General features: G+C 43.2%; 1 protein-coding gene and 2 long non-coding RNA genes across 7 annotated transcripts; 1 reads left to right on the top strand and 2 right to left on the bottom strand.

The window, feature by feature from the left end:
• The first annotated feature begins 3,261 nt into the window (after positions 1-3,261).
• C8H5orf24 (chromosome 8 C5orf24 homolog) lies at positions 3,262-16,588 on the top strand. Of its 5 annotated transcripts, XM_075102902.1 has the most exons (3): positions 3,268-3,432; positions 11,928-12,357; positions 14,213-16,588. In XM_075102902.1, the coding sequence occupies exons 2-3, from the start codon at positions 11,931-11,933 to the stop codon at positions 14,251-14,253; spliced, it is 468 nt and encodes a 155-aa protein (XP_074959003.1). In that variant the 5' UTR covers positions 3,268-3,432; positions 11,928-11,930; the 3' UTR covers positions 14,254-16,588. The 5 variants fall into 5 exon arrangements, with proteins under 5 accessions (XP_074958999.1, XP_074959003.1, XP_074959002.1 ...); XM_075102898.1 differs by having other exon boundaries at positions 3,262-3,432; positions 11,928-16,588; XM_075102901.1 differs by lacking the exon at positions 3,268-3,432 and adding an exon at positions 3,502-3,599 and having other exon boundaries at positions 11,928-16,588.
• On the bottom strand, positions 6,965-11,160 carry LOC142061596 (uncharacterized). The gene is made up of 3 exons (XR_012662157.1): positions 10,908-11,160; positions 9,545-9,714; positions 6,965-9,448 (listed from the first exon to the last, which is right to left on the bottom strand). It is a non-coding gene; the product is annotated as an uncharacterized LOC142061596 (long non-coding RNA).
• On the bottom strand, positions 16,412-21,419 carry LOC142061597 (uncharacterized). The gene is made up of 2 exons (XR_012662158.1): positions 20,490-21,419; positions 16,412-19,141 (listed from the first exon to the last, which is right to left on the bottom strand). It is a non-coding gene; the product is annotated as an uncharacterized LOC142061597 (long non-coding RNA).
• Positions 21,420-21,441: the final 22 nt, after the last annotated feature.

Below are 21,441 nucleotides of genomic sequence, written 5' to 3'. Positions count from 1 at the left end.
GTGTGGATGTTGGTGTAAAACCAGCCCTTGCCACGAGCCTTCTCTCAGCAAACGACTCGTGGAGGTCGGGCGCAGCCCCTTCGCTGCATCCGAGCGTGAGCGTCAGGCCCTGTGTGCGCGTTCTGGCCTCCTCACGTGACGCTCAAGGAATGTACTTTCCTTTGATTATTTTTCTTGACCCAGATCTCTTCCAAATATGGTCTCAGCTTAAACAAGTTTGTGTTCTTAGAGCTCGGGCGTTTGCAGAAGAAATTCTGGCTTCCAGCTAACTGTGGCTGTATGGGGGGAGTGGAGGCGGAGAACAACCTAAAAATGTAAAGATAAAAGGCCCACAGCTGGACTCGAATTTGTCCCAAAATGTACATTTTGTAAAATGTTTATACAATGCTAGGCAGGAAGATTTGTTTTCATAATTTTAGCTACAGTGGAAACAATTGTTTTTAAATAAATGACCATTAGTCTGAGTGATTGCCACCCAAACATTGCTTCTCTCTCATCTGAAACAGATTTAAATATTTTTCTTTAGTCAAACTGAGATACAAATTTGTCAAGCTGACCAGCACAAGCAGAGGTAAATTAATTAGTATCTCAGAACTAAGTAGTTATAGTGAGTTAAGAAATTAATAACCTCCTGTGGAGTCAGCATATGATTCTTAAGTTATTTTATACTTTGGCCATTCTAAATACAAAGTTTATCATCACAAATTAGTTTCTCAGAACAACAAATACCACTGGGCAACTGTTCTGAAACTTAACTGCCGAGCAAGGAAAACGTTACACTTAACGAAAATCCCTAACTAAAACCTGCATTTCCTCTGCCTGTGCATGTTAGCAAGCAAGTGAATTTGTAGAAATTATCAGCTCCAATAATTCATAGTTACACAGGTTTGGCAGTTACGGTACTGGATTCTCCCGCCTTGCTCAGCATGCTGTATAGCTGAGGACCGGCGAGAAGCTCCTGCGTTGGCAGAAGGAAGAACTTGTGTTATTAGGTGATTCCTCTCCATGAAAATTTGGATCCACGAGCAAGAACTCCAGTGAGGGAGAAAGAGAATGGGACGTTGCAGTTCGCATGTGGGGAGCAGCAGCATTTCATTGCATCTTTTACCTTACAGATCATTAGATGTAATCATTTGCTGTTCCTAGTGAGAAAAGTCATTTAGAGAAGGAAAAGGGAGAAGCAGATTCACAACCCAAGTAACAGCCGTGCTTCAGGCCCTGGGGAGCTTTCACAAAACAAGACAGTCGCGGACCAATTTGTCTTCTGTTTGGTTCCTGTTTTTATTAGCACAGCGTGCAGATGAGGAAACCAAACCCTGTTGCTACCCGATTAATATTTGAGCACTGTGGGCACCGGAGCTGGCTCGTCTGGCGTGCGTTTGTCAGGAGCACAGTACAGAGCGGTCACAGACCCTGCGCCCTCACAGAGGCTCGTCCAGCTCCCAGGTGAAACGCTTAGATCTCACTCTGCCAGTCCGCCAGCGACAGCCTCAGCAACAGCCTCAGCAACAGCCCCATTCAGGTTTTGCAGCTTCTCAGGATGGAACCTTTCACTGCTTCACATACAAGTTCACTCTTCTCTATTATCTGACCACTTCTGCATTCTGTTGAGATCATTATTTCTTCTCAATAAATCAGGAGCCTGAGCCCGGCCTGACTTCCACCACCTTCCAGACTAAGGTACTAAAAGGAAAATAACAGGATACCAAAGAGGTATTGAACTATACCGCTTTTGATTGGCAGCAGCATTTCCAACAAGAGTTAAAAACAGCAGGAAGGTGAAGTTCATAAACAAACTGAATCATTTGCTAAATTAAGCTAAATAAATGCTGCTTTTCCCTGCTGCTTTCTTATATTGGAAGTGAGGATTCCTGCATGCATTAGGAAGCACTGGCAAAACGAACCATCGTCTTGGCAGGATGTTTCACAGCAATTTTTGGCCTGAAGAGCTCCAAGTGTTGTAGAAATGTAATATCACATGGTTGGAGTACAGTAGTCAGCCCCCCAAACAACAGTAGGAGAGGAAAATATTTAGAAAAACAGAATTAGCCATTTGTGAAAGTTGCAGGTTCTTAATTGCCTGGTGTTTCTTGCTTTTATTTTCTAAGACTTAATCTGAATAACGCAGAACGTCTTTCAGACTCTTTCAGATGTCAGTCGTTTAAGGACTTGATGATTATTTAGACCCTGTGATTGGAAGGTGTATTTGCTACTGTCTATCAATGGCCCAAGGGTACTACCAGAGGGCAGGAAGGTTTGGATCACTATAGTGACACCGATGCTGTTACAGTCATTAACAAATGTGGATTAAAAAATCCCTTGGTCATAGCCTTCCCCAGAGTGGGATGTCACATTTGTTTCACTAAAACTCAGGTCAGGTTGTGAAAAGTGCTGGGCACTTAAAATTCCTGTTTCTATGAGATCTCTTTGGAAATAGTTGAAGTTGCTTTTCCCACTCAAAGCCTTTATTTATAGTTAAGTGCCATTGCAGTACCTGTGCTCTTACTGAACTCTTTGGAATGCAGACAGATGAAATAGGGCAAAATCTTTAATAACCGACAATACTTCATTGGAGCTGCTGCTGTTAAGGCATGAGTGGCTAATGGTACATGGACTCAACCCTGTATGAGTTACACTGGAAATGGATGCCGTCTTCATTGCAAAGTCAGCAGTGAAAGAGAACTAACCTAATACATTAATACATTCCTAAAGCCTGAGTCTTCTATGAAGGATTGCAGCGTGCATACTTTTAGGACAAAATATCATGTTCCTCCATCCAAATGAAAGTAATGGAAACACAGCTAACCCTGCGTTTTCATGAGTGTGCTTCACCCTTTAGAATATTTCAAATATAGAGGATGTGTTCTAATAATTATTTTACTGTACAATAAATCAGTGACTTATCGTCCACAGCCAGATGAAAAGATGAATGTGAATAAGGCTATTCGTGAGGTGGAGAAGAACGGGAATGACTGCCCAGCACTGGCCCTGCTGGTCCGCAAACCCTCCTCTGCTCCCAGAGGCCCAGGGTGATGGCGACTGCCCTGGCCATCCTCTGTGCCTGCCTGGCGGCTCTGCCTCATCCTGTGCGGGAAGGCGAAGCGGCAGCGGCTCGCCCTCGCCCGTTCCCCCGTGCGCCTCGCACCTCAGCCCGCCGCCTTCCCGCCCGCAGGACAAAATGGCGGCGGCTCCAGGACCGTGAGTGCCTCAGCGGCGGGAGGAGCCCCCCGCCGGCCCCGCCCCGCGCACGCTCGCCGCGCGCCCCCGCGGCGCGGCCCCGCTCGGGAGCGCGCCCCGCCCTCCCCTCCTGCTCCCGCCCGCTCCCTCCCCGCCGCAGCGCCGCTCCCTGCAGCTGCCCGGCGGGGTGTGGGGAGGCGGCCGCTCCTCCTGCCCGCCCTCCCGCCGCCCCACAGGCCGCCCTCATCCCCTCAGGTAGGTGCAGGCCGGCCCTCCGGTCCCCTTCCCCGGGCAGTGGGAGGCGGCGGGCGGGCAAGATGGAGACGCAGCCGGCGGGGGAGGGGAGCGTCCAGCCCCGCCGCTGAAGAGGATCCCCCCTCGGTCCCCTCACGGGGGGGGCCCCGTCTGCGCGGCGTTGCGGGGTGCGGGAGCCCGGCCCTGCGGGGTGCGGGAGGGAAGCTGCGCCATCGCCGCCCCGTCCCGCTGTGCCCCCGCCCCGCCCGGGTGGAGGGAGTCGGGCCGTGCCCGGTGCCGGGGGAGGAGGAGGAGGCCGCACCCCGGGTCGAGAGGGGCTTTGGGCCGGGCCCTGTTTCTTGCCACCCACGCAAGGCAGGTGACACGCGAGGGGAGCCCCCCCCCCGCCGCTCCCGTGAGCCCGGCGCGGTGCCCGGCGGCGGCGGCGGCGGCGGCAGCTGGGGTGGCGGGCCCGGGCAGGAGGGCGCCGCGCCGCCCCTTTGTCCCCTCAGCCGGCCCGTGGCCTCCTCAGGTGGAGCTGGGCCTCCTGCTCCTCCCCAGCCGGGCCCCTCCGCTATGCTCGGGAATCATTAATTCCCTTCAGCACCCACGGCTCCCGTGCGTGGGGACCGGGTACACGCAGCGCTTTTTACTTAGAACGTATCTCCGTTAGCGTGTGGAATCTTAATGCGTGCATATGGTCCATGGATGTGTTTCCTTGGCATACCTAAGCAGTGCATAGCTTCATCCACCTGCACGTCAGGGTGCCTGGATGACCTCTGGTATGTTCCTTCTGTGCCTCTTTGCCTTCTAGCATAGTGTGTGTGAATGGTGTATATTCTTGTGGATAGTTACAGAGAGTTTAGTACATCCTTATTTGTGCATAGCCCTTCCGGGGTAATTAGTGAATTTTTGCACCTTTAATTTGCATGCATTTCTCTCTGGACACCTCTCTAAGGAAAGTAACAGTTATTTTGATCTACATGGTTTTTATTTTCGTAAAATGAAAGAGTAGGAGGAACAGTCAGTTAATACATTCCTTAAATTACGGTTTATTTCTGTTTCAGTCTTCAGATACCAGACTTTCTCTTTTGACTTTTTTCTTGTCTGTATTGGTGTCCTTCAGGTGTTAGATGCAACTTTAAACAAAAAAGTCCCATGTGTTTGTCCATTGACCGTTGTTGAACAGATTAAGCAAGTAGATTTTGTCTTTCTGCAGTCTAGCATAAGTACGCTGCAGTGGCTGTATCTGGGTGTGCTGACAGGTGTCCGGAGCTGTTCACACTAGTCCTGTCACAGAGAAACACCATGGAAGTGCACATCAGGAAGGAGGTGTTTGATCCGTCCCTTAAGCTTCAAAATCCTTCTGTGGGAGGAGGCTAGGGAAAGAGGAGAGGGTAGGTGAGAACACCCACTGAGATGAATGAGCACCTCTTACCTCTCCGAGCTATTGTTCTAGACTACAGTGAGGTCTGCTCCCTGGGGAGAGGAGCGGGTGGGCGAGAACACCCACGGAGATGAATAAGTATCTCCAGCTCCTCAAAGCTGTTGTTCTAGGCCATGGCAAGGTCCGTTCCTGTTTACCTGGGAATAGCTTCTTGAGGTGAATGGACAATTTAACAAACACTAATAATCCTTTCTTTATAAAGATCTACCTCTACCTGCTCCATCATTCATATGCATATTTGGATTGCCTTGAAGTTTGGTAATTACAGAACCACAGAATAATCAGGGTGCAGTTTCACAACTCGTACTCCTCTAAGCCAGCCTATCTGGCCTGATGGCTGTCTTGATTCTGTGCTGCCCCATTCTCAGCTGTGGGGGATTTTGGTTTTTTTCCCCCAACCTCCATTCCCTGTGCTGTGTTTGGGACTTCTCATATGCTTCATTCAGGTCTTCTAAGTCCATTAAGTTGTCAAAAGTCATGTTTTTGAGGACTGGTTAGGTTTTTAAGTAACTGGGACAATGGGGGAATGGATCAGTGGCAGCCAGTAGGTAGGGTGGCTTAGGCTGACCTGGGACCTCAGCCTGTTTCTGTGCTTCTAATGGAAATGTGTGTTTCTGTTCCTCTCTTGCCTCAATGCCAGCCAACTGTTGCGTTTTCTTTCTTGTTGGATTAGTTTTCACCTGGGTCAGATGCCTGGTGTTGATTTGTCCTGCTCTTGCTCAATAGTTAGTGTTGGCACAAGGAACGAGAATGTGGGAGAGGACGAAAGGGTAAGATTGTCCCATTCAGGAAAAAAATGTGGATTCAGAGTGGTTTCTATTGATTATGAAACCAAACTCTCAATTGTGCCAGTGTAACTGGAAGTGCACAGTTAATTAGATCATTGACGTGATCTTCCTTAATTTCTGTGAAGCTGTCTTAACCCTTTCAAGCGTCCTGTTTCTTATCATCACGTGGTTATATGATCTTAATTTTGGGGTGGGAAGAAGTCAGCTGACATTCTTGCTGATGTTGGCATCTCATGAAACTCTGCCCTTAGATATGACTCTACTTGTTTTTTAAGGTTAGAGAGCATAACAGTTACTTGTTCGCCTGGTTTTGCAATCAAATCATGAATGATCCCTAAAAGTTCACAGTTTACTTGACACTTAGCTAGGCTACTGCCTGACAATATCTAATCTTTGTGAGAGCAGTGCTGATCTCTGTCTTTAATACAAACCTGGTGCTTCAGTTTTGGAGAGCACTGTTTCTCCAAGGGTGTCTGAGTTGAGAGACTTGAACTCCTGGAGGCACAGGGATGCACCCAGGTTGCAGCTTCTGGTAAGGAGCAGGAGTCGCAGCCCTTTCATAAGGGAAGGCTTGTCCTCCGCCTGGCATGTCTGGGAGGAATTTGAAGGGGGTGGGTATATCTGCTCCAAATAACTCTTCACTTAACTTCCATCATGTAAGAAGATGACCCTTGACCCTGGGTAACCAGGGGAAGGACTGTCCATGTAAATTCTTCTGCTGCTTGGGAAACTGTTCATTTCCTAGTCTTTTTTCACTAAGAATAATTGAGAAAGCAGCTGTTTTCAAAATTATGTTACCTCTTCAATTCACAGTTTCCTGTTGTCCTGTAGTAGCTCTAGTGAGGCACTGCTGTGAAGAAATTGTTTCTTATATTTTTGGCTGGGTTTAATATATTTTTCCTAGTGTCAAATGATGAGAAAAATAATATTAAGCAATCAGCTGCGGAAAGTGCTTTGTAAGCACAGTTTGGAGAAACTGGTTATCTAGCTTCAGGAGTAGATTAGATTTCAAATGTAGGTTTGGGTGTTACAGTGTATGTTGGTGCCACTGGCAGGATTTAATATTTAAATGTTTAATATTAAAAATACTTACATTTATGGGAATACTCAGGTAAGGTGTGACATTGTGAAAACAAGCAGTTACAGATCTTAAAAAATTGGGTAAGGCCCTAGTTTAGCATGAGTTAATGTGTAGAAAAGGAGCTGACAATCAAAGGGACACTTCAAAAACATTTAAATTGATGTAATTCATTCTTTTAAGAGAGTGATGAAGGTATTTCTTGCCTCCTAAGAGGGAAGAGCAGAACCAATATGGTATCTCTGTTGGAGTGTTGAAAGTGTCTGTGCTGCTGCTGCTTAAACTCCCCCCACAAAGAAAAGGAGCCCTTTGGTATTCCCCAGGGCCTGCAGCCCCTGCACTCTCGTACGCGGCATAGAGCGTTCTTTATGCAGAGATCTTGAACAGAGCTGGTCCTGTGCTCCACTCCAGTGGGTTTAATTGGTAGAAGTGACATTCAGAGCACTAGTGCAGAAATAATACTTGTAGCTGCTTGTGTTTTTAAGTAGTATCATATACATTGTATGTGTTGGATGATGAAAATGTACAGCCTCCTACAGCTCTGTCAATGCTGCTGAAACTGTGGCAAGCTCAGTGGTGAAAAACGACAGAAAAATGAGTGGATTTTATGTACTAACCCTCATTAAAAGCAAAATTGTCCCTGTTGACAATGGGAGTTTACCTTTCCTGGTATTCGTCATTTGAAAAACTGTAATACAGATGTGCTTCCAGTTTTGTTCAGTTTTGCTCTGATTGAGGCGTGTTTTACCAGCAGCCAAAAGGACTTGCTGAGTCAGGTCTGTTCTGGTGCTAACCAGGCTGTAGTTACAAAAAAACAGGCTGGGGTGGCTGAGACCAGAGCAGTTGCCTGCTACTTATATTGGAATTGATAATTCCGCTTAATGCGGATAATGGGTCACAGGTCCAGTACCTGCTGTGATGGGCTTGTGTACTTTCTCTGCTCGTGAAAGTTTTCATCTTTTCTACGCTGGCAGCTAAATTCTGCCCATGAAGAAGGCAAAGGGTGTGACGTTTGAAAGCTAAAGGATGGCATCGTCTTACAACCCAAGAGGGTATTTTTATGTAATTTGATTTGAGTAGCTTTGATCTTAAAATTTTGTGTAGTGAACAAGACGTGAATGGGAATTTTATGTGTAGTTTCAAGCCTAGAGAGGGGTGGGCCATATCAGTAACAGAAGCCTTAGCTGTAAGCTAGAGCTGTGCAATTTGTTAACCTGTATTTACGAATAGAAGGGTGCCCCCTCTCTGTCTGTCCAAAACCTGTAATATCACTGGCATTAGGTGAGATTTCTTAAGTTTTGTGCTGCCATCTGTATTGCCTGTAATATGGTTCCTGCTTCATCTCCCAGCAGAAGAAAGCAAGCGATATCAAGCTTGATTGTGAAATACAAAAAATCTTAATGACAGCCTCATACACGGTGTATTGACTGGCAAGTAGCCTGGCTGTCATCTGAGCAAAACAAAACTTCAGACTTGCCTCGCTAGTGCTAAAGCAGGTGAATTTTGCAGGTATATGGGAGAGTGGCAGCACAGCTGTGCTTTAAAAGGAGGGGTCATTACCCTCTCCAGAAATGCCCCTGGCAGCAAAGCTTTGTGGGTCCCAGATGGATGGTTCTGTTTCTTTTTTCGTTTCTAGCAGCAGTGGAGCTTCTGTGCTTCGTTGCATGGGAAGCTCTAATGCTGCTTCTCTTTTCCCAAACCTAGCTTATCCAGTTGTCTCCTCCCTTTCCCAGCATTTGTATAGAAATAAATTACGAGACAGAAAAAGATCCACACAGAAAATCCTCTGGAGCCACTTTGCAGTAAAAAATCTTTTTTGAAATATGGCTACATTTCATTACTACAATGCCTCACCATAACTATTTGTTTACACAGAGACATTCAACCAGTCTGTTGAATCAATTTAAAAACTGATTTAAGTAAACTGTTGCAAGTACCTTTTACGTATCTATTGACAGGTTTAAAACAAGTAAGTTCTATTTCACTGGAAACTTTTCTGGCCAGTTTTATTTAAGAATGCTGGCACACAAAGTTGTATGTGCTTGGCTATACAATTTAGCTGGAGTGTGAATTTTAAATTGGCATAATTCTCATTTGTACTGTGCATCTCCCTGCCAAGAAACCTGCTTCCACTCTACAGATAGACTCACTACATTCTTTTATTCCCTGCTGTAACGTGAACGAAGTAAAATTATGCTGGAGATGTCCATGTTAGGGTAATTAAGCTCAATTACAGATTTCCTTTTTAAAACTTTTCTGAAAAAAATGTCTTAAATCAAAAAACACAGAATACAAACTTTGGCTACTACTTGAAATTTTCATGGTTTGATGAAAAAAGGTGCAGAGAGGGGGAAAAAAAATTATATTAAAAAAATCCTGTTGGCAGTCTTCCACCAAGAATGGGGGAGGGAGGCAGGTTTAAGCTTCTTCCTCTTGTAAGAAATTTTAAACAGTTACTGGTTTGTACATCTTTCTTCTTTCATCAATGACAGTGATACTGGCTGTTGCCAGATGGAAGGTGAACTAGCGTCAGCTAGGTTTTGTATGTAAAGTTGGCGTTTGTCGAAAGGTCTCAGGGATGTTACAGCAGACACAAAGCACATGCGTATGGTGATGAAGCTCTAGCGTTTGCCAGTTACAGCAGGATATATTCACTGTCTAGGAGTACCTGCGATGGTTCTCCCCAGGAAAGATGGATGGTGTCTTTAGGAAAAATCCCCCTGACTGTATAAGGAGAAAAAGCAGAGAATAAGAATGCAACATAGACAGGAAGGAGTCTGAGTGGTGATCAGTCTCCTGAGAGATATCAGGGGCCCTCACTTTATTCAGTGCCTTCTCCCTGGTCTGGTGTGTTCCTCGGATACCGGGCAGCTGAATTGATCCTTCTTTGTGGCAGTCGAGCTTGCAGTGGCGTTTTGGGGCTGAAGCCAGTATTCTTGCGTTTAAACTGAGGACTGAGACAAGAATGCTTCTACCGCTCCAAGTGTCCTCTAGTGTATCAACAAGCAGATTAATAGCCTTTCAGAGATGCTGGGCTTACTCTCTTGGCAGCAAAAGTATATTATCAGAACCCTTATGTTTGTAATTGCATATCATGAAATATCTCAGGTATTTTTTGTGATATTATGGGCCCTGTTCTAGTGGGGTTAAAGGTAGATTACATTTATTTTTTGACTGCTCATTGTAGAAAACCTTAAGCTTCCTTTTTATTGCTGCACAGAAAAGTCTGTCTGGTCTCTTGATCAGTAGCTTACTTCCTTTGTTTTTTGCTAAGTGCAGGCTTGCTGATTATTCTTAGTTGTTTTGTTCGCTAGTCAACACCTGCAGTAACAGTGGTTTTGTGTTTGCTCCACTGTACCCCATGCAACACACCAGAACTGTAGCACGCAGATAATCTCTGCTAGAACCATTGAATAGTTAAACTATATTACTATCATAATTTCACTATTTGTCATAAAACCGTATTCATATATTTGCACAAGAGTAATGCATACGCTGTAATCCGCATTTGACAAGCCAAGGTAAATTGGCTGTTACGGTAGGGAATGTATCCGTTGTAATCAGCAGAAAAGGGCATGGGGATTTACTCCTGGGTAAATAAACCGTCTCTGCTGTATGCTTTCTCTCTGGTTGGGAGGAGACATTCATAACTGCCAAATAAATTCAGTAATCAATGGTAGAATTTAAATTGGGCTGCTGTAGGTGATATTCCAGAGCTACTGCGGGGAAAATACAATAAATCTTTGAGACCTTATCTACTTGAGAAATTTACTGCAGGAAGAAATATTTGGTGTCCTAAGGTGTCCTAAGTGTGACTGTAGGGCACGGAAGTACACTGATGTGCCAGATATTGATTGGCCTAATCTTGTCTTCAGCATGGCTAAACACCATTATCTTAAACTGAGTATTTGCGGCTTATTTAAGTTGTAGAACCAATATAGTCAAATGGGGGAAAATATCACCCCATTGCTCCTTGAGTGGCTTGCTGGCTTCTTACAGTATCACCGCTATTAAGAAATCTGAGATGGTATCTGTGCAGTTGGTATTTAGAAGCTTTATACTAAAAAAGTTTTAGAATACCAGTAATAATATTGTTGTGATTCTGCCCCAATACCTGTGCTGCAGGGATTTGATACGATGGATATAAGCATAATCAATTTATTTAGAAATAATTGTTGCTTACCATTATGATGGTGACCATATGTGGTTTCCAGCAGCTTGGTGTCAGTTTGTCCGCTGGAACCGGGGTTAGCCTGTGGGAACATACAGGTGAGAGTCACCCTTCTGCCATCCTGAAGATAGGGCTTTGATGCTTGTTTAAAGAATTAAACCTCTGTGAACAGAGCACAGCTCAAGTTGGTTTTGTCTAAGGAAAAGAGCAGGCTGTATAAAACAGTTGTTGACCTCGATGGGCCGCATTTGTTTTCCAGAATATTTGGGGCATGTGACAACATGCCTATCTGTAAGAGGAGTCGTGTTGTGTTTCCCAAAGTTGTTATCTCAGAGTTGGCATTACCAGATATTTGTACCTGCTCTTCCAACTGGGACAGCAGGGGTGCTCCTGCAGTCTAGCTTCTTTTCCTTTGTCATAGACTCATTTTGCACCTCTGCTTTCCCAACTATGGCACGTTGTCTTTGCTGAACACCTTACCTGTTTCTTTCACATTAATTGTGACAAGAAATGGCAAAACTGATTACTGTTTTATTAATTTGTTGCAGTTAAACAAAAAAAACCTGCAGAGCCTATACCTGCTAAATCAAGAGAGTGATACCATGTTTTTCCTTGGCTCACAGGTGATAAGTTAATCTTGCAACTAGAATGGCTAGAATTTAGATGGAATTCAGTTAGAAATGTTTTGAAGTTGGAGTAGGTGAGCAGATATTGTGTATCTTGGCTGCTGAAATGCTCCTGTTCAGTTCATTAATGTACTTCTTCCCTAACTGTACCTATCTGATAATATATAGTTTAAATTGTCAGTTTTAACTGTGTGTAAAGGTTACCATGCAAAACCTCAAGTGAAAGATTAATAAAACTTTTTCTTTAAAAAAGTAATTTACTGACGTCAATACTCTTTACTAAAAATAGACAAAGTAGTTCATCTATTTCTTAAAATTAGTCTGTAGCCCTTGAAAGATTCTCCCTTGTGGAACGCTGCAGTATTATTATATATTGATGCATATTTGTCTCTCTTATTTTTGGTAGAAAATGATGCACCCTGTTGCCAGCAGCAATACAGCTTTCTGTGGGACCGGCAAGAGTTCTTGCCTTAACGAAGACAATGTGAGATCTGCCGACCAGTTTGACTTGTATGCCACGCAGCAAAGTAAATACAGCCACGCGGTCAGCCACAAACCAATTGCGTGCCAGAGACAAGATGCGTTGAACGAATCGCACTTGCAGACCACAAGTGGCAGGAATATAGAGACAAAAGATGAACTAAAGAAAAAGAAAAACCTCAACCGATCTGGTAAACGTGGAAGGCCGTCAGGGACCACAAAATCAGCAGGGTACCGAACCAGCACAGGTCGACCCCTGGGGACCACCAAAGCAGCTGGATTTAAGACAAGTCCAGGCAGACCCTTGGGTACAACTAAAGCAGCAGGATACAAAGTCAGCCCAGGCAGACCTCCAGGTAGCATTAAAGCTCTATCACGGCTTGCAAATCTAAATTATACTTGTGGCAGTGCAGCTTTTCCCTATCCTATGGTGCATAACAGAGGAGTGCACGCTGCTGGTGAAACTAGCAGCAAAATGAAACAGCCTAATGAATGACAGGAGGGAATTAGCAACTCCTTACTAATCTGCTTTACTCTCAATTTTGGCATGTTTCTTGCATTTTGTTGTAGTGTTTGCCTAAGTCTGAATTTCTAGATTTAATTTTTATTTAAATAATGCCATAGCCTACGGGTGCAATTCAGTAACTTTTAAAGCAATGTTGAGAAGGCACTGGTTTAAAGGGGGTTTTGTTGGTCTTAAGTCATAATTTCTAAGAAAGTCTGAAGTGATGCATATGCCTTGGTGTCAATACTTAAGAAATGTCCATGTCCCTAGTTTTATGTGCAATTCCTGGCAAATGTAGTTGTGCGGTTATGCATTAAATAACTGAAATAAGGGGTACGGAATTAGCTGGCTGTTGGTTCACGATGTGGCCTATCCCACAATAAGGAACTCAGCCAGATGAGTTCTTACGTTATATGAAATATTGATAAAGAAAGCAGCAAGCTACATTTTCCACTTCTGCAGGAGCTTCTACAGACCTCAAATAGGTACTTAAAAAACAAAGAAAAAAACCCTCAGCCTTTTTTTAAAGTGCTGGTTTCAGGTGGCTTTTGTTTCTGGAATTGTAGCAGTAAGGCGATTTCAACTAATGCTCCAAAATTATTTTTGAAAACATTACAGAAAACTGAACATTTGTACAGCCTGTTACAGCTCACAGCGCCTTATTAATACAAGCTAATTGCCTTTAGGTGATAGCTGTTCTTTTAGTTATGGTGTTATAGGATTCTGCTGTGTAATTCTGAAATGCCTAACAGTACATATACCAAACGACAAATAATTGTTTGAAATTTGAAATATTTTATAAGACATTAAGTACTGTTCATTCTAGTTACGCACTTGGTTAATACTAAACAGTGTGTTCTTAAATATGTAAATAGCTATTTACACTGGGGTTTTGCCTTTAAAATCTGTGCTTAGGTGGCAACAGTTTAATAGCTTTTAAAGTATTAATCTATAATGTTTACAAATTAAACTTTTTAAATAGCCTCTGTTGCCAAGTTTTCAGACTTAGTTTTGCCAAATATTCCTGGAAATACAGTTATTTCATTGTTTGACACTTAAATATAAGTTACGGAAGCTTATATATCTACCAAAGGACACCATTTTCGTGATTTATAAAAGCAAACTGTATAGCTGATGCAAACAGGAGGCAGTTCACTGCACTGCTAGAGCCCAGATACAAAGTAATTCATCTATGCATGCAAGCTGAAAAAGTATATGTACCTTTCTTGATTCAGACTAAAACCTTCCCTCCTCCTAAAAGAGCTGTTCAACTTTTCAACTGGGTGTGTTTAATTTTTTTTAAAGTGTGCAAGAGTGCATGAGTGCGTGTGTAAAATACTTTAACCTAGACTTCAGAAAAAGCAGTCCTCAGTGTTGCGTATTGTTTGTTCTAAATTTATTACTGGAATTAAAGCCCTTTTTTTTTCATTGCATCTGGAAGAAAGTTTATGGTTAAGTTGTTTCACACATAAGGTGACATTATGCTAAACTTGTAGCTTCGAATATCTGGGGGGGGATATATAGTTTTCAGATTTGGGGGAGCAGAAAAATCTGGGTTAATTGAGCTTGCGCTGAGTGACTAATGATGCTGGTAATTTTTGTTAACATAAATGCTATTCTGGCCTGCTGTCATTTAGATGAGAACTCTTGATTTCAGTGATGACAACTTAAGAAACAGATGTCATGTTTCATACCTTTTTTATCAGGAAAAAAGCAGCAAGCCTTCAGGTGTTCCAGTGATGCCTAACACATATTGAGCTGGACTTTATGCTGTACTTTACAATAGGTGTGTTGAATTGTTTTGGGGGAACTGTGTATGCACTGGCAACTAAGACAATGAACCTCAACTGTACTGGATGGCTCCTTAGTCGATAGATGAACTAATGGCAGCTAAACTGCTACTAAAAAAATAGTGTCTTCACGCTGAAGCTATGAAATCCAGTTATTCGTTCTGTTCCTCAACAAACTCGCAAGTCTGAAATTTAGCAATCTTTCTCAGAGCGATGTAACTTCTGACGCGTGCAAAATGCTAATGTGCGTTAATTCACCCTCAGGATCTGTGTTGTATTGGCTGTTTTTAATCAGATGATTTTTCAACAAAAGACTGCTTTAAGCTCTTTCCTGAAGTCAGCTGGGAAAGCAGTCCTCTTCATCTGAATGTAGTAACTGCAGGAGTGTCACCCCTCGCTGGCAAGGAACGTGTTGCATGTCACCACTGTACCTTGGAGAAACTCTACTTCTTACCTCCTCCTGTTTATCCTGTTTGCTCCCGTTCCGTTGCTGACTTGTGCATCCACTCGATGGTGCTGTGCTGTGTGTCAGGAGATAATGCAGATGTATCGCTGTTTGGCTAGTATAATGAATTTTGTATTCAAGTATGCTGATGAAATAATGAAATCATCTAAGCAATTTCTGTTCATTACAGTGTTTATTAATTATATCAGACGGAATATAATCCCAGGAAAAAACAATTAACGTCAGTTGTGAAACGATGAGCATAGAGAAGTGTTCAGGGAATCTAATGGGCTGCTTGGTGCTTGAGGCTTAGTGCAGAGACCAGATGCTGCTGGGCATTTCCCAGTTCTGTTTTATTTTGTATCTGACGCGAGTTTACTGTTGCCATGCAGCGAGGGGAAGGAAAAAAGAAGAGATTCAAAGTGAACTAGAAATGGAATTTTCAAATACTTCTGCTTTTCCTATGTGTAATCTGCAGAATACGCTGCGCTTTTTTTTTCAACTCTTTTCTTTCCATGGCAAACACTGAAACAGCATGTTAATGCCTAAACTTTGTTAGCACCGATGGGAAAACTGGCCTTTTCCCCCCACAGTATGAAAATGTTACTTGTAAGGTAAATTGCTTATTTTATATTATATATCATAATTCAGCTATTCATAAGTTAGGGTCACTGTTGCGTGTTAACACTGTTCAGATGATCTACATGTCGTTTGTTTTTAATAATTTCTTTTAATTATCGAGTTTCTAACGTCTTATTTATACATAAATGAAATGTATTAGCTTGCTATTATTCCTTAATGATGCTATACGAGTTCACTGTTTAATATACATATAGTAACTACTATTCAGTTTCTGATTAAATGTACTTAAACTTTAAAACCAAATAATTTTGCTACTACAAAGTCTTGCACTGGACATATTCAAGATGCTAGCACCATATTTTGGCAGAAGAAAACCAGATACCATCAGAAGTGGCTAACTGATATCAAAGATAGTATTTTTAAAATCAGCAGTTAGCTTTGTCATTAAAGCAATGTTCTTTATAGCTCAGATTTAGTTTAAACTAATCAAAATACCTATGTATCGAGAGCCATTAAAGATCTCTGTTCTGAATGAATATGTTTTCACTTTGTCTGGAAGATCGTAGAGTTCAGTCAGGACAAAACCAAGCCTTGTCAGTGAAAAGTGATGTGTCTGTGAAAAGAATTACTTGGAAGTACAATACACAGAGTAATTCAGATGAGAATTTAACTCCCTCCCCCTTTTTTGAAGAGCTTTAAAAGGCAGAGCAATGTGAAGTCATTTGTCCGATGGTTTCATTAGCTGTGACTCTGCTGTTCTTTGTTATATGTATAATAATGTTTCACGCTATCCTTAGAGTTGACAGTTAAAACAGTTGATAACAATCATAAATACTTTGAACTGCAGACTTCATTTCTGACCACAAAAGAAGCTTATTATTCTCTATTTTAATGCATATATTTTAACACTGCTTAAATATATTTATGACTTTAGTAGAGACTAGACCTTTCTCGTGATTTTTTTTTTCCCAAATAGATAAATCTGTATTCTGAAATTTGAACCACTTTCTGATACTTTAATCTTTAATAATTTGCTTTTCTACAGGTTTACTTTGGGGGAAACAGTAATCTGTTAAATAACTAGTATCAGCACCCCATCCTCTGCTGTAAAAAGCCTGATTAGATACTGTGTATGTTTTTATGTCCATGAACTTGAGCTACTCGTGTGCAATTATGTGTATGGGAATGGAGTAGTGTTCATGATCTGTATTTACATCATCATATGGATGTATATTTATTAATAAAGTTAATACTTTAAAACCTAACTGGTTTTTCCTCTTTTTTTTTTAAATATCTTTTAAATTCTGGCTGAAGATGCCCATCGACAGCGTTACCAGGCCAACAGCCCATCTCTCTTGTGAATGGAAATGCTGTTTGCTCTCCTGGTGTCTCAGTCATCATTTAGTGGCTCAAACTGGCACTGGAATGTTTTGTTACACCTTGTACAGATTTCATTCAAAATCCAGGGCTTGTTTTGTTTGTCCCTTGCCTCCCTGAAGTGTAACTGAATCTGGCCATGACAGACCAAGTGCGTTCGTGCCTGTGTGGACTTCAGAATGCACACAGGATTGGTGAGAGTTGGGGGGCTGACGTATTGTGTGATTATTTTTTTTTTTAATTGAATACATAAGCCCACCTTCTCAGTATGCTTTGCTTTCTGAATTGCAATGTCAGATATGTATTGCTTGTTATAGGCGAGTCCCATAATTTAAATTAAGGCACAAAGCCTGTTTGAATTGCAAGGCATCAGAAAATGGAGGGATATTGCTTATTTTTTTAATGAATTAAAAACGCTGCAGCAGTAACTTAATTGTTCTTACACTTTCACTCAAATATGAGAAGAGGGGAGGAAAGGAGTTAGCCGCTTACTATTTATACATAAATAGCCGTAACTGCTTTTTCCCCTGCACATGGACATCAACTTGAGAGTACTCATAAACTAAACTTTTCATGGAATGGCAGTCATTATTCATTATTCTGTGATGAAAAAGATGTATTCATCCTTGTATTCCAGCACTATTCCAATTTATCTTTGTTGGTAAGATGTGCTCTGCGTACCACCCAAAGCCTCTTTTTATTTTTTTTCCCCTCTACAGGTTTTTCAGTACTTTGTGGCAGGGTGGGCAGTCCTACCTACCAGAAGCTGCAACCTAGCCTGCCAGGCCTGCATCCGCCCCTTGCTCTCCCACACCGTTTTCTCCTCCAAGTACTTTTAAAGGCCCTGAATACATCCAGGATTGAAACATTTTAAATGTCAGTTGTACCTGTTTTGCAGACTTCTAAGTCGCTTTTACCTGAAAAAGACATCTCACGCCTTTTTTTTCTTCCCCATTCTGGTCATTCTAAATATTTGGCTTTCGAGGCGACTGGCTATGTTCAGAATGTTGTTTGACTCCAGTCTGCTACGTCCTGGTCTAAAAATTAGTTCCTGGATGTAATTCCTTGAGCAAAATGGATTCTTTTCATTGTAGTGAAACCTGAAGTATTAGATATTTAATCAGTCATAAATCACATCGTACAAGAACACAGGCTTTTCAGCTGTGCTGGAAGTTGCTTGACTGTTTCTGTGGCTGTTGTGTTCTCTGCCACGGCACGAAGTGAATGGTAAAAGCTGCAGCGCAGTCCGTGCCCTCGATACGCAGTTGGTGCGCAAGGCCAGGTGCAGTTTCTGATGTCAGAACCAGTTTATGATTTATTCATGCCGACAGACTGGCAGTCATGTGGTGTCAGCTGTGCGAACTGGACATCTCCAAGGAGTCTTTAAGATGGTTATATCTATTAATAATTTCATTTCTGTGTATGATGAGACACCAAGGCTTGCTCTGGGGCCAAAGGGGCCATTTTATGCTTCTGTACGTCCTCGGAGTGATTGCTTAAAGTAGCACAAATAGTACAGTGTGAAGTAGCGATATACCTGTTAAATATCCTGGCTCACCAGAGCGTGGTTTTGGACCATGACAAAGATTGTTCTTGACAGTTAATCATTTAAAGCTGTAACGCCTAAAAGTAAAGGGCTGACTCGCTGCGTCGCATTGCATGCTATTTTTATCCGGGTTCTGCCTGTGGCTGTGTTTATCGTTTAACATTTAAGAGGGGTGTGGCCTGACCATACAGAATTGGCAGCCCGGAAGCTACCGTGCTCTGGAGCTGCTCCCACCCAGGTTCCCTGCATGGCCTGGGGATGGCAACTTCTCCTTTTCCCCAAAAATGCGGCAAAAATACCTGCTTATCTTGCAGGGTGGCTGGAAGGAATCATTAGCTAACAACTTTTAACTACTTTGAAGATGAAAAATGTTGTGGAATTCTTAAGTGCTGTTTCAACGATCTGCGGCAGATTAAATCTTCTTGCCTTTCATGTTGGTTTTTTTAATACCACAAAGGCCTGTTCTAATTAGTGAAAAAAATCACAGTCACAATTAGTGCAAGTTTGATGACTTAAGAGTAGGCCTTTGAGATATGTATAATATTAAACTGTGTATTTTTAAATAAAAATACTCAACTGCGGCCACATTGAGAAAAGACTATGAAGTCACACATCCCAAATGCAGGTGTAAGTTAAAGTTGCCCGTGCGGCCTCAGCCTGTGCTCCTGACAGGAATGCTTGTCGTGTTTTTTTCTACCTCATCTTTGGGCTATTGAATACACAGAATGTCGTGGCTGTGAGGACATGTCAAGATTCCACGAGTGGAAACTCTGGTCTTGGTGAAGGTCCTGGCGTTGCCCCTTAGTCCCAGTCTGTGTCCTCTTTTGCTCCTTCTCCTGCTGTGCAAGAGCTTGCCCAGCGTGACTGGAATCTGGGGAGGGAAGGAGTCCAGCTGCTGAAATCCAAGATGCACAAATGACCACCGAGTTCTGGTGTTTATTCATGGGTGCAACAAAAGACTCATGTTTTGCAAATCCTCCTCTTACTAAATTTCAGCTCCTTCCCTAACAAAGAGAGCTCTTTTAATGTGTCCAAGATTTCTGAATAGATGAAGAACAATGTGGTTTTTTACTAGACTGTTTCCTGAAAACAGACATTTGGCATTAAAAATCAGAAAAATGTTAAGCCACTGAAAACAGTTTTGCAACAAAACTGGCAGGCATTGTAAGAAATGTGCCGCCTCTGTAAGACGCAAGGACTGGGATCGTACATTCGTTGTGAGTTAGGTACGATAAAGCCTGACCGTCTCTAACTCTTGGGGTTCGTTTGTGTTCCATGAATAGATTACCTATAGCCCCCATAAAAAACGCAATTTTGCACAAACCTGTTGATTTGTGTTATGGTAGGAAGAATATTATGCTGGGATTAAATCCGCAGCAGTGTCTCTCAGAGATGTGCTGCCAGAGAGCTGTCTGTTATTTTAAAGGTTTGGAATATCGTCACCTGTGCTGGTGATCTGGCACCAGCCGGGGCTGCGGTGAGATGATGGCGCAGAGCCGCGAGCTGGGAACCACGTGCCGTCCTTGGCCAGAAGGAGGAATTGGTTTCAAGTTGAAAATGCCGCGTCGTCCAAACAAAAATAAGGACACTTGGTAATGGGGCAGCTTTTTCCTGACTACTTTGCACCAGCTTGGCTTCCTTATCTGCTTTTGCTTTCAGGCTTGCTTGGTCTGTATCAGCTGGTCTAATTAAATATTTTCTTTCTATGTGCAGACCTCGTGTTTTATATCTTTATAGACTTTCATGTCCTCAATATTAATGCTTAGGCAAATTGGGCTTTGAAAGAAAAAAAAAATCCCAAGAAAATGTGCATTGTAAGAAAAGGGCAGAATTGGAGAAGTGTCCCCTGGTAAAAACAAAGGCAAAAATCCCATTTCTGTAATAAAGCTGACATCCATCTTCATTTATATACATGTATATATCATATATAATAAATATATTAATTCAGAATACATGTTTTATATATAAAATATATATAACAAAAATAATTAGTGTTTTCCTTGCCTTTTTCTAACGTGTATGGATGGTTCATACTCTTGTAGTTCATAATTCTCACTCGCTTTTTGACAGATGCAGTTTTGGCAAAAAAAAACCTCATTGTGCAGCACTGGCAGTTTGAAGAAACACGGTCCAAAACGGGGTATGAAGTACCGTGTTAATTTTAAAAATGCCCAAATAGTCCTGAAGCTTCACGAGTAAACTGAAAGCAAGAACTGGCAAGTCTGTGACAGGAGGAATATTACCTTATTTCCTAAAAAGAAATACCGGAGCATTTATCTGGCCTTTCAGCTGGGGAGCTTTGGCAGTCTGCTGATGTACAGCAGCTCATCTTTTCTTCTTAGCTTTAAAAAAAATGCCTTTAGTTTACAGGCTTTTACCCTCACCCCAGCCTGGCTGCAGGTTGAAGTTTAGTTTTCACATGCAAACACATCCCAAACTGACTCTGTGCTTCTCTACCGCGGTGGAAGGAGGCGAATCCCTCGGCGGGCACATGGCGGCTGTTCGGAAGCCCTGGTGGCCGCAGGCCCTTGGGGCCGCGACGCTGGGTTATAGCAAACCACGCTTTTGGAATGAATTACAGGGTGCGTTTGCGTGCCCTCGCAATTACCCTGCAGTCAGCTCCTCAGGATGACATTTCCCTCGCTACAGGAATTTCTGACCTGAACTAATTTAACTCAACAGCGAAGCGCCCGCTGGTCCCAGCACTGTCGGCAGACCGAAGCTCAGCCCGTTACACCGTGTCGTTCGGCTGTCGGTGGACTCGGCCCTGGGTGTGAGCCGATGCGAGCGGGCCTGTGTCGCTGCCGTGCAGCGGGGTCCAGCCGGGCCGACCTAACAGAACCCGGGTTTAAAAACCCCCTCTGTTTGTAGTTAATGGTGGCAGGGGCTGGGACCTGAGCTGGATCCTGCCCGCCCTCTCGCACTGCTGAGCCCCAGCTGATCCCGGTCCCCTCACTCGAGGGTCACGAACACGTAGCTCTATTTTTAGCGCTCACAGACCAACGCGGCGATCGTGTTCCCGCCGCTGCGGCCCGCGCGCCCCGCCCGGAGCCCTCCCGCCACAGAACTACAGAGAGAGCGAGCGGCCGGAGGAGGGAGAGCGCACGCCCAGCGCCGCTCACCCCTCCCGGCCCCGCCGCCGCCGAGACAACATGGCAGCGCACCGCCCTCCCGCCGCTACGCACGCGCGCACGG

Source organism: Phalacrocorax aristotelis, chromosome 8, assembly GCF_949628215.1.
Source record: "Phalacrocorax aristotelis chromosome 8, bGulAri2.1, whole genome shotgun sequence".
NCBI lineage: Eukaryota > Metazoa > Chordata > Aves > Suliformes > Phalacrocoracidae > Phalacrocorax > Phalacrocorax aristotelis.
The sequence above is the reverse complement of the archived record's forward strand: the minus strand, read 5'-3'. Positions and strand labels throughout refer to the sequence as shown.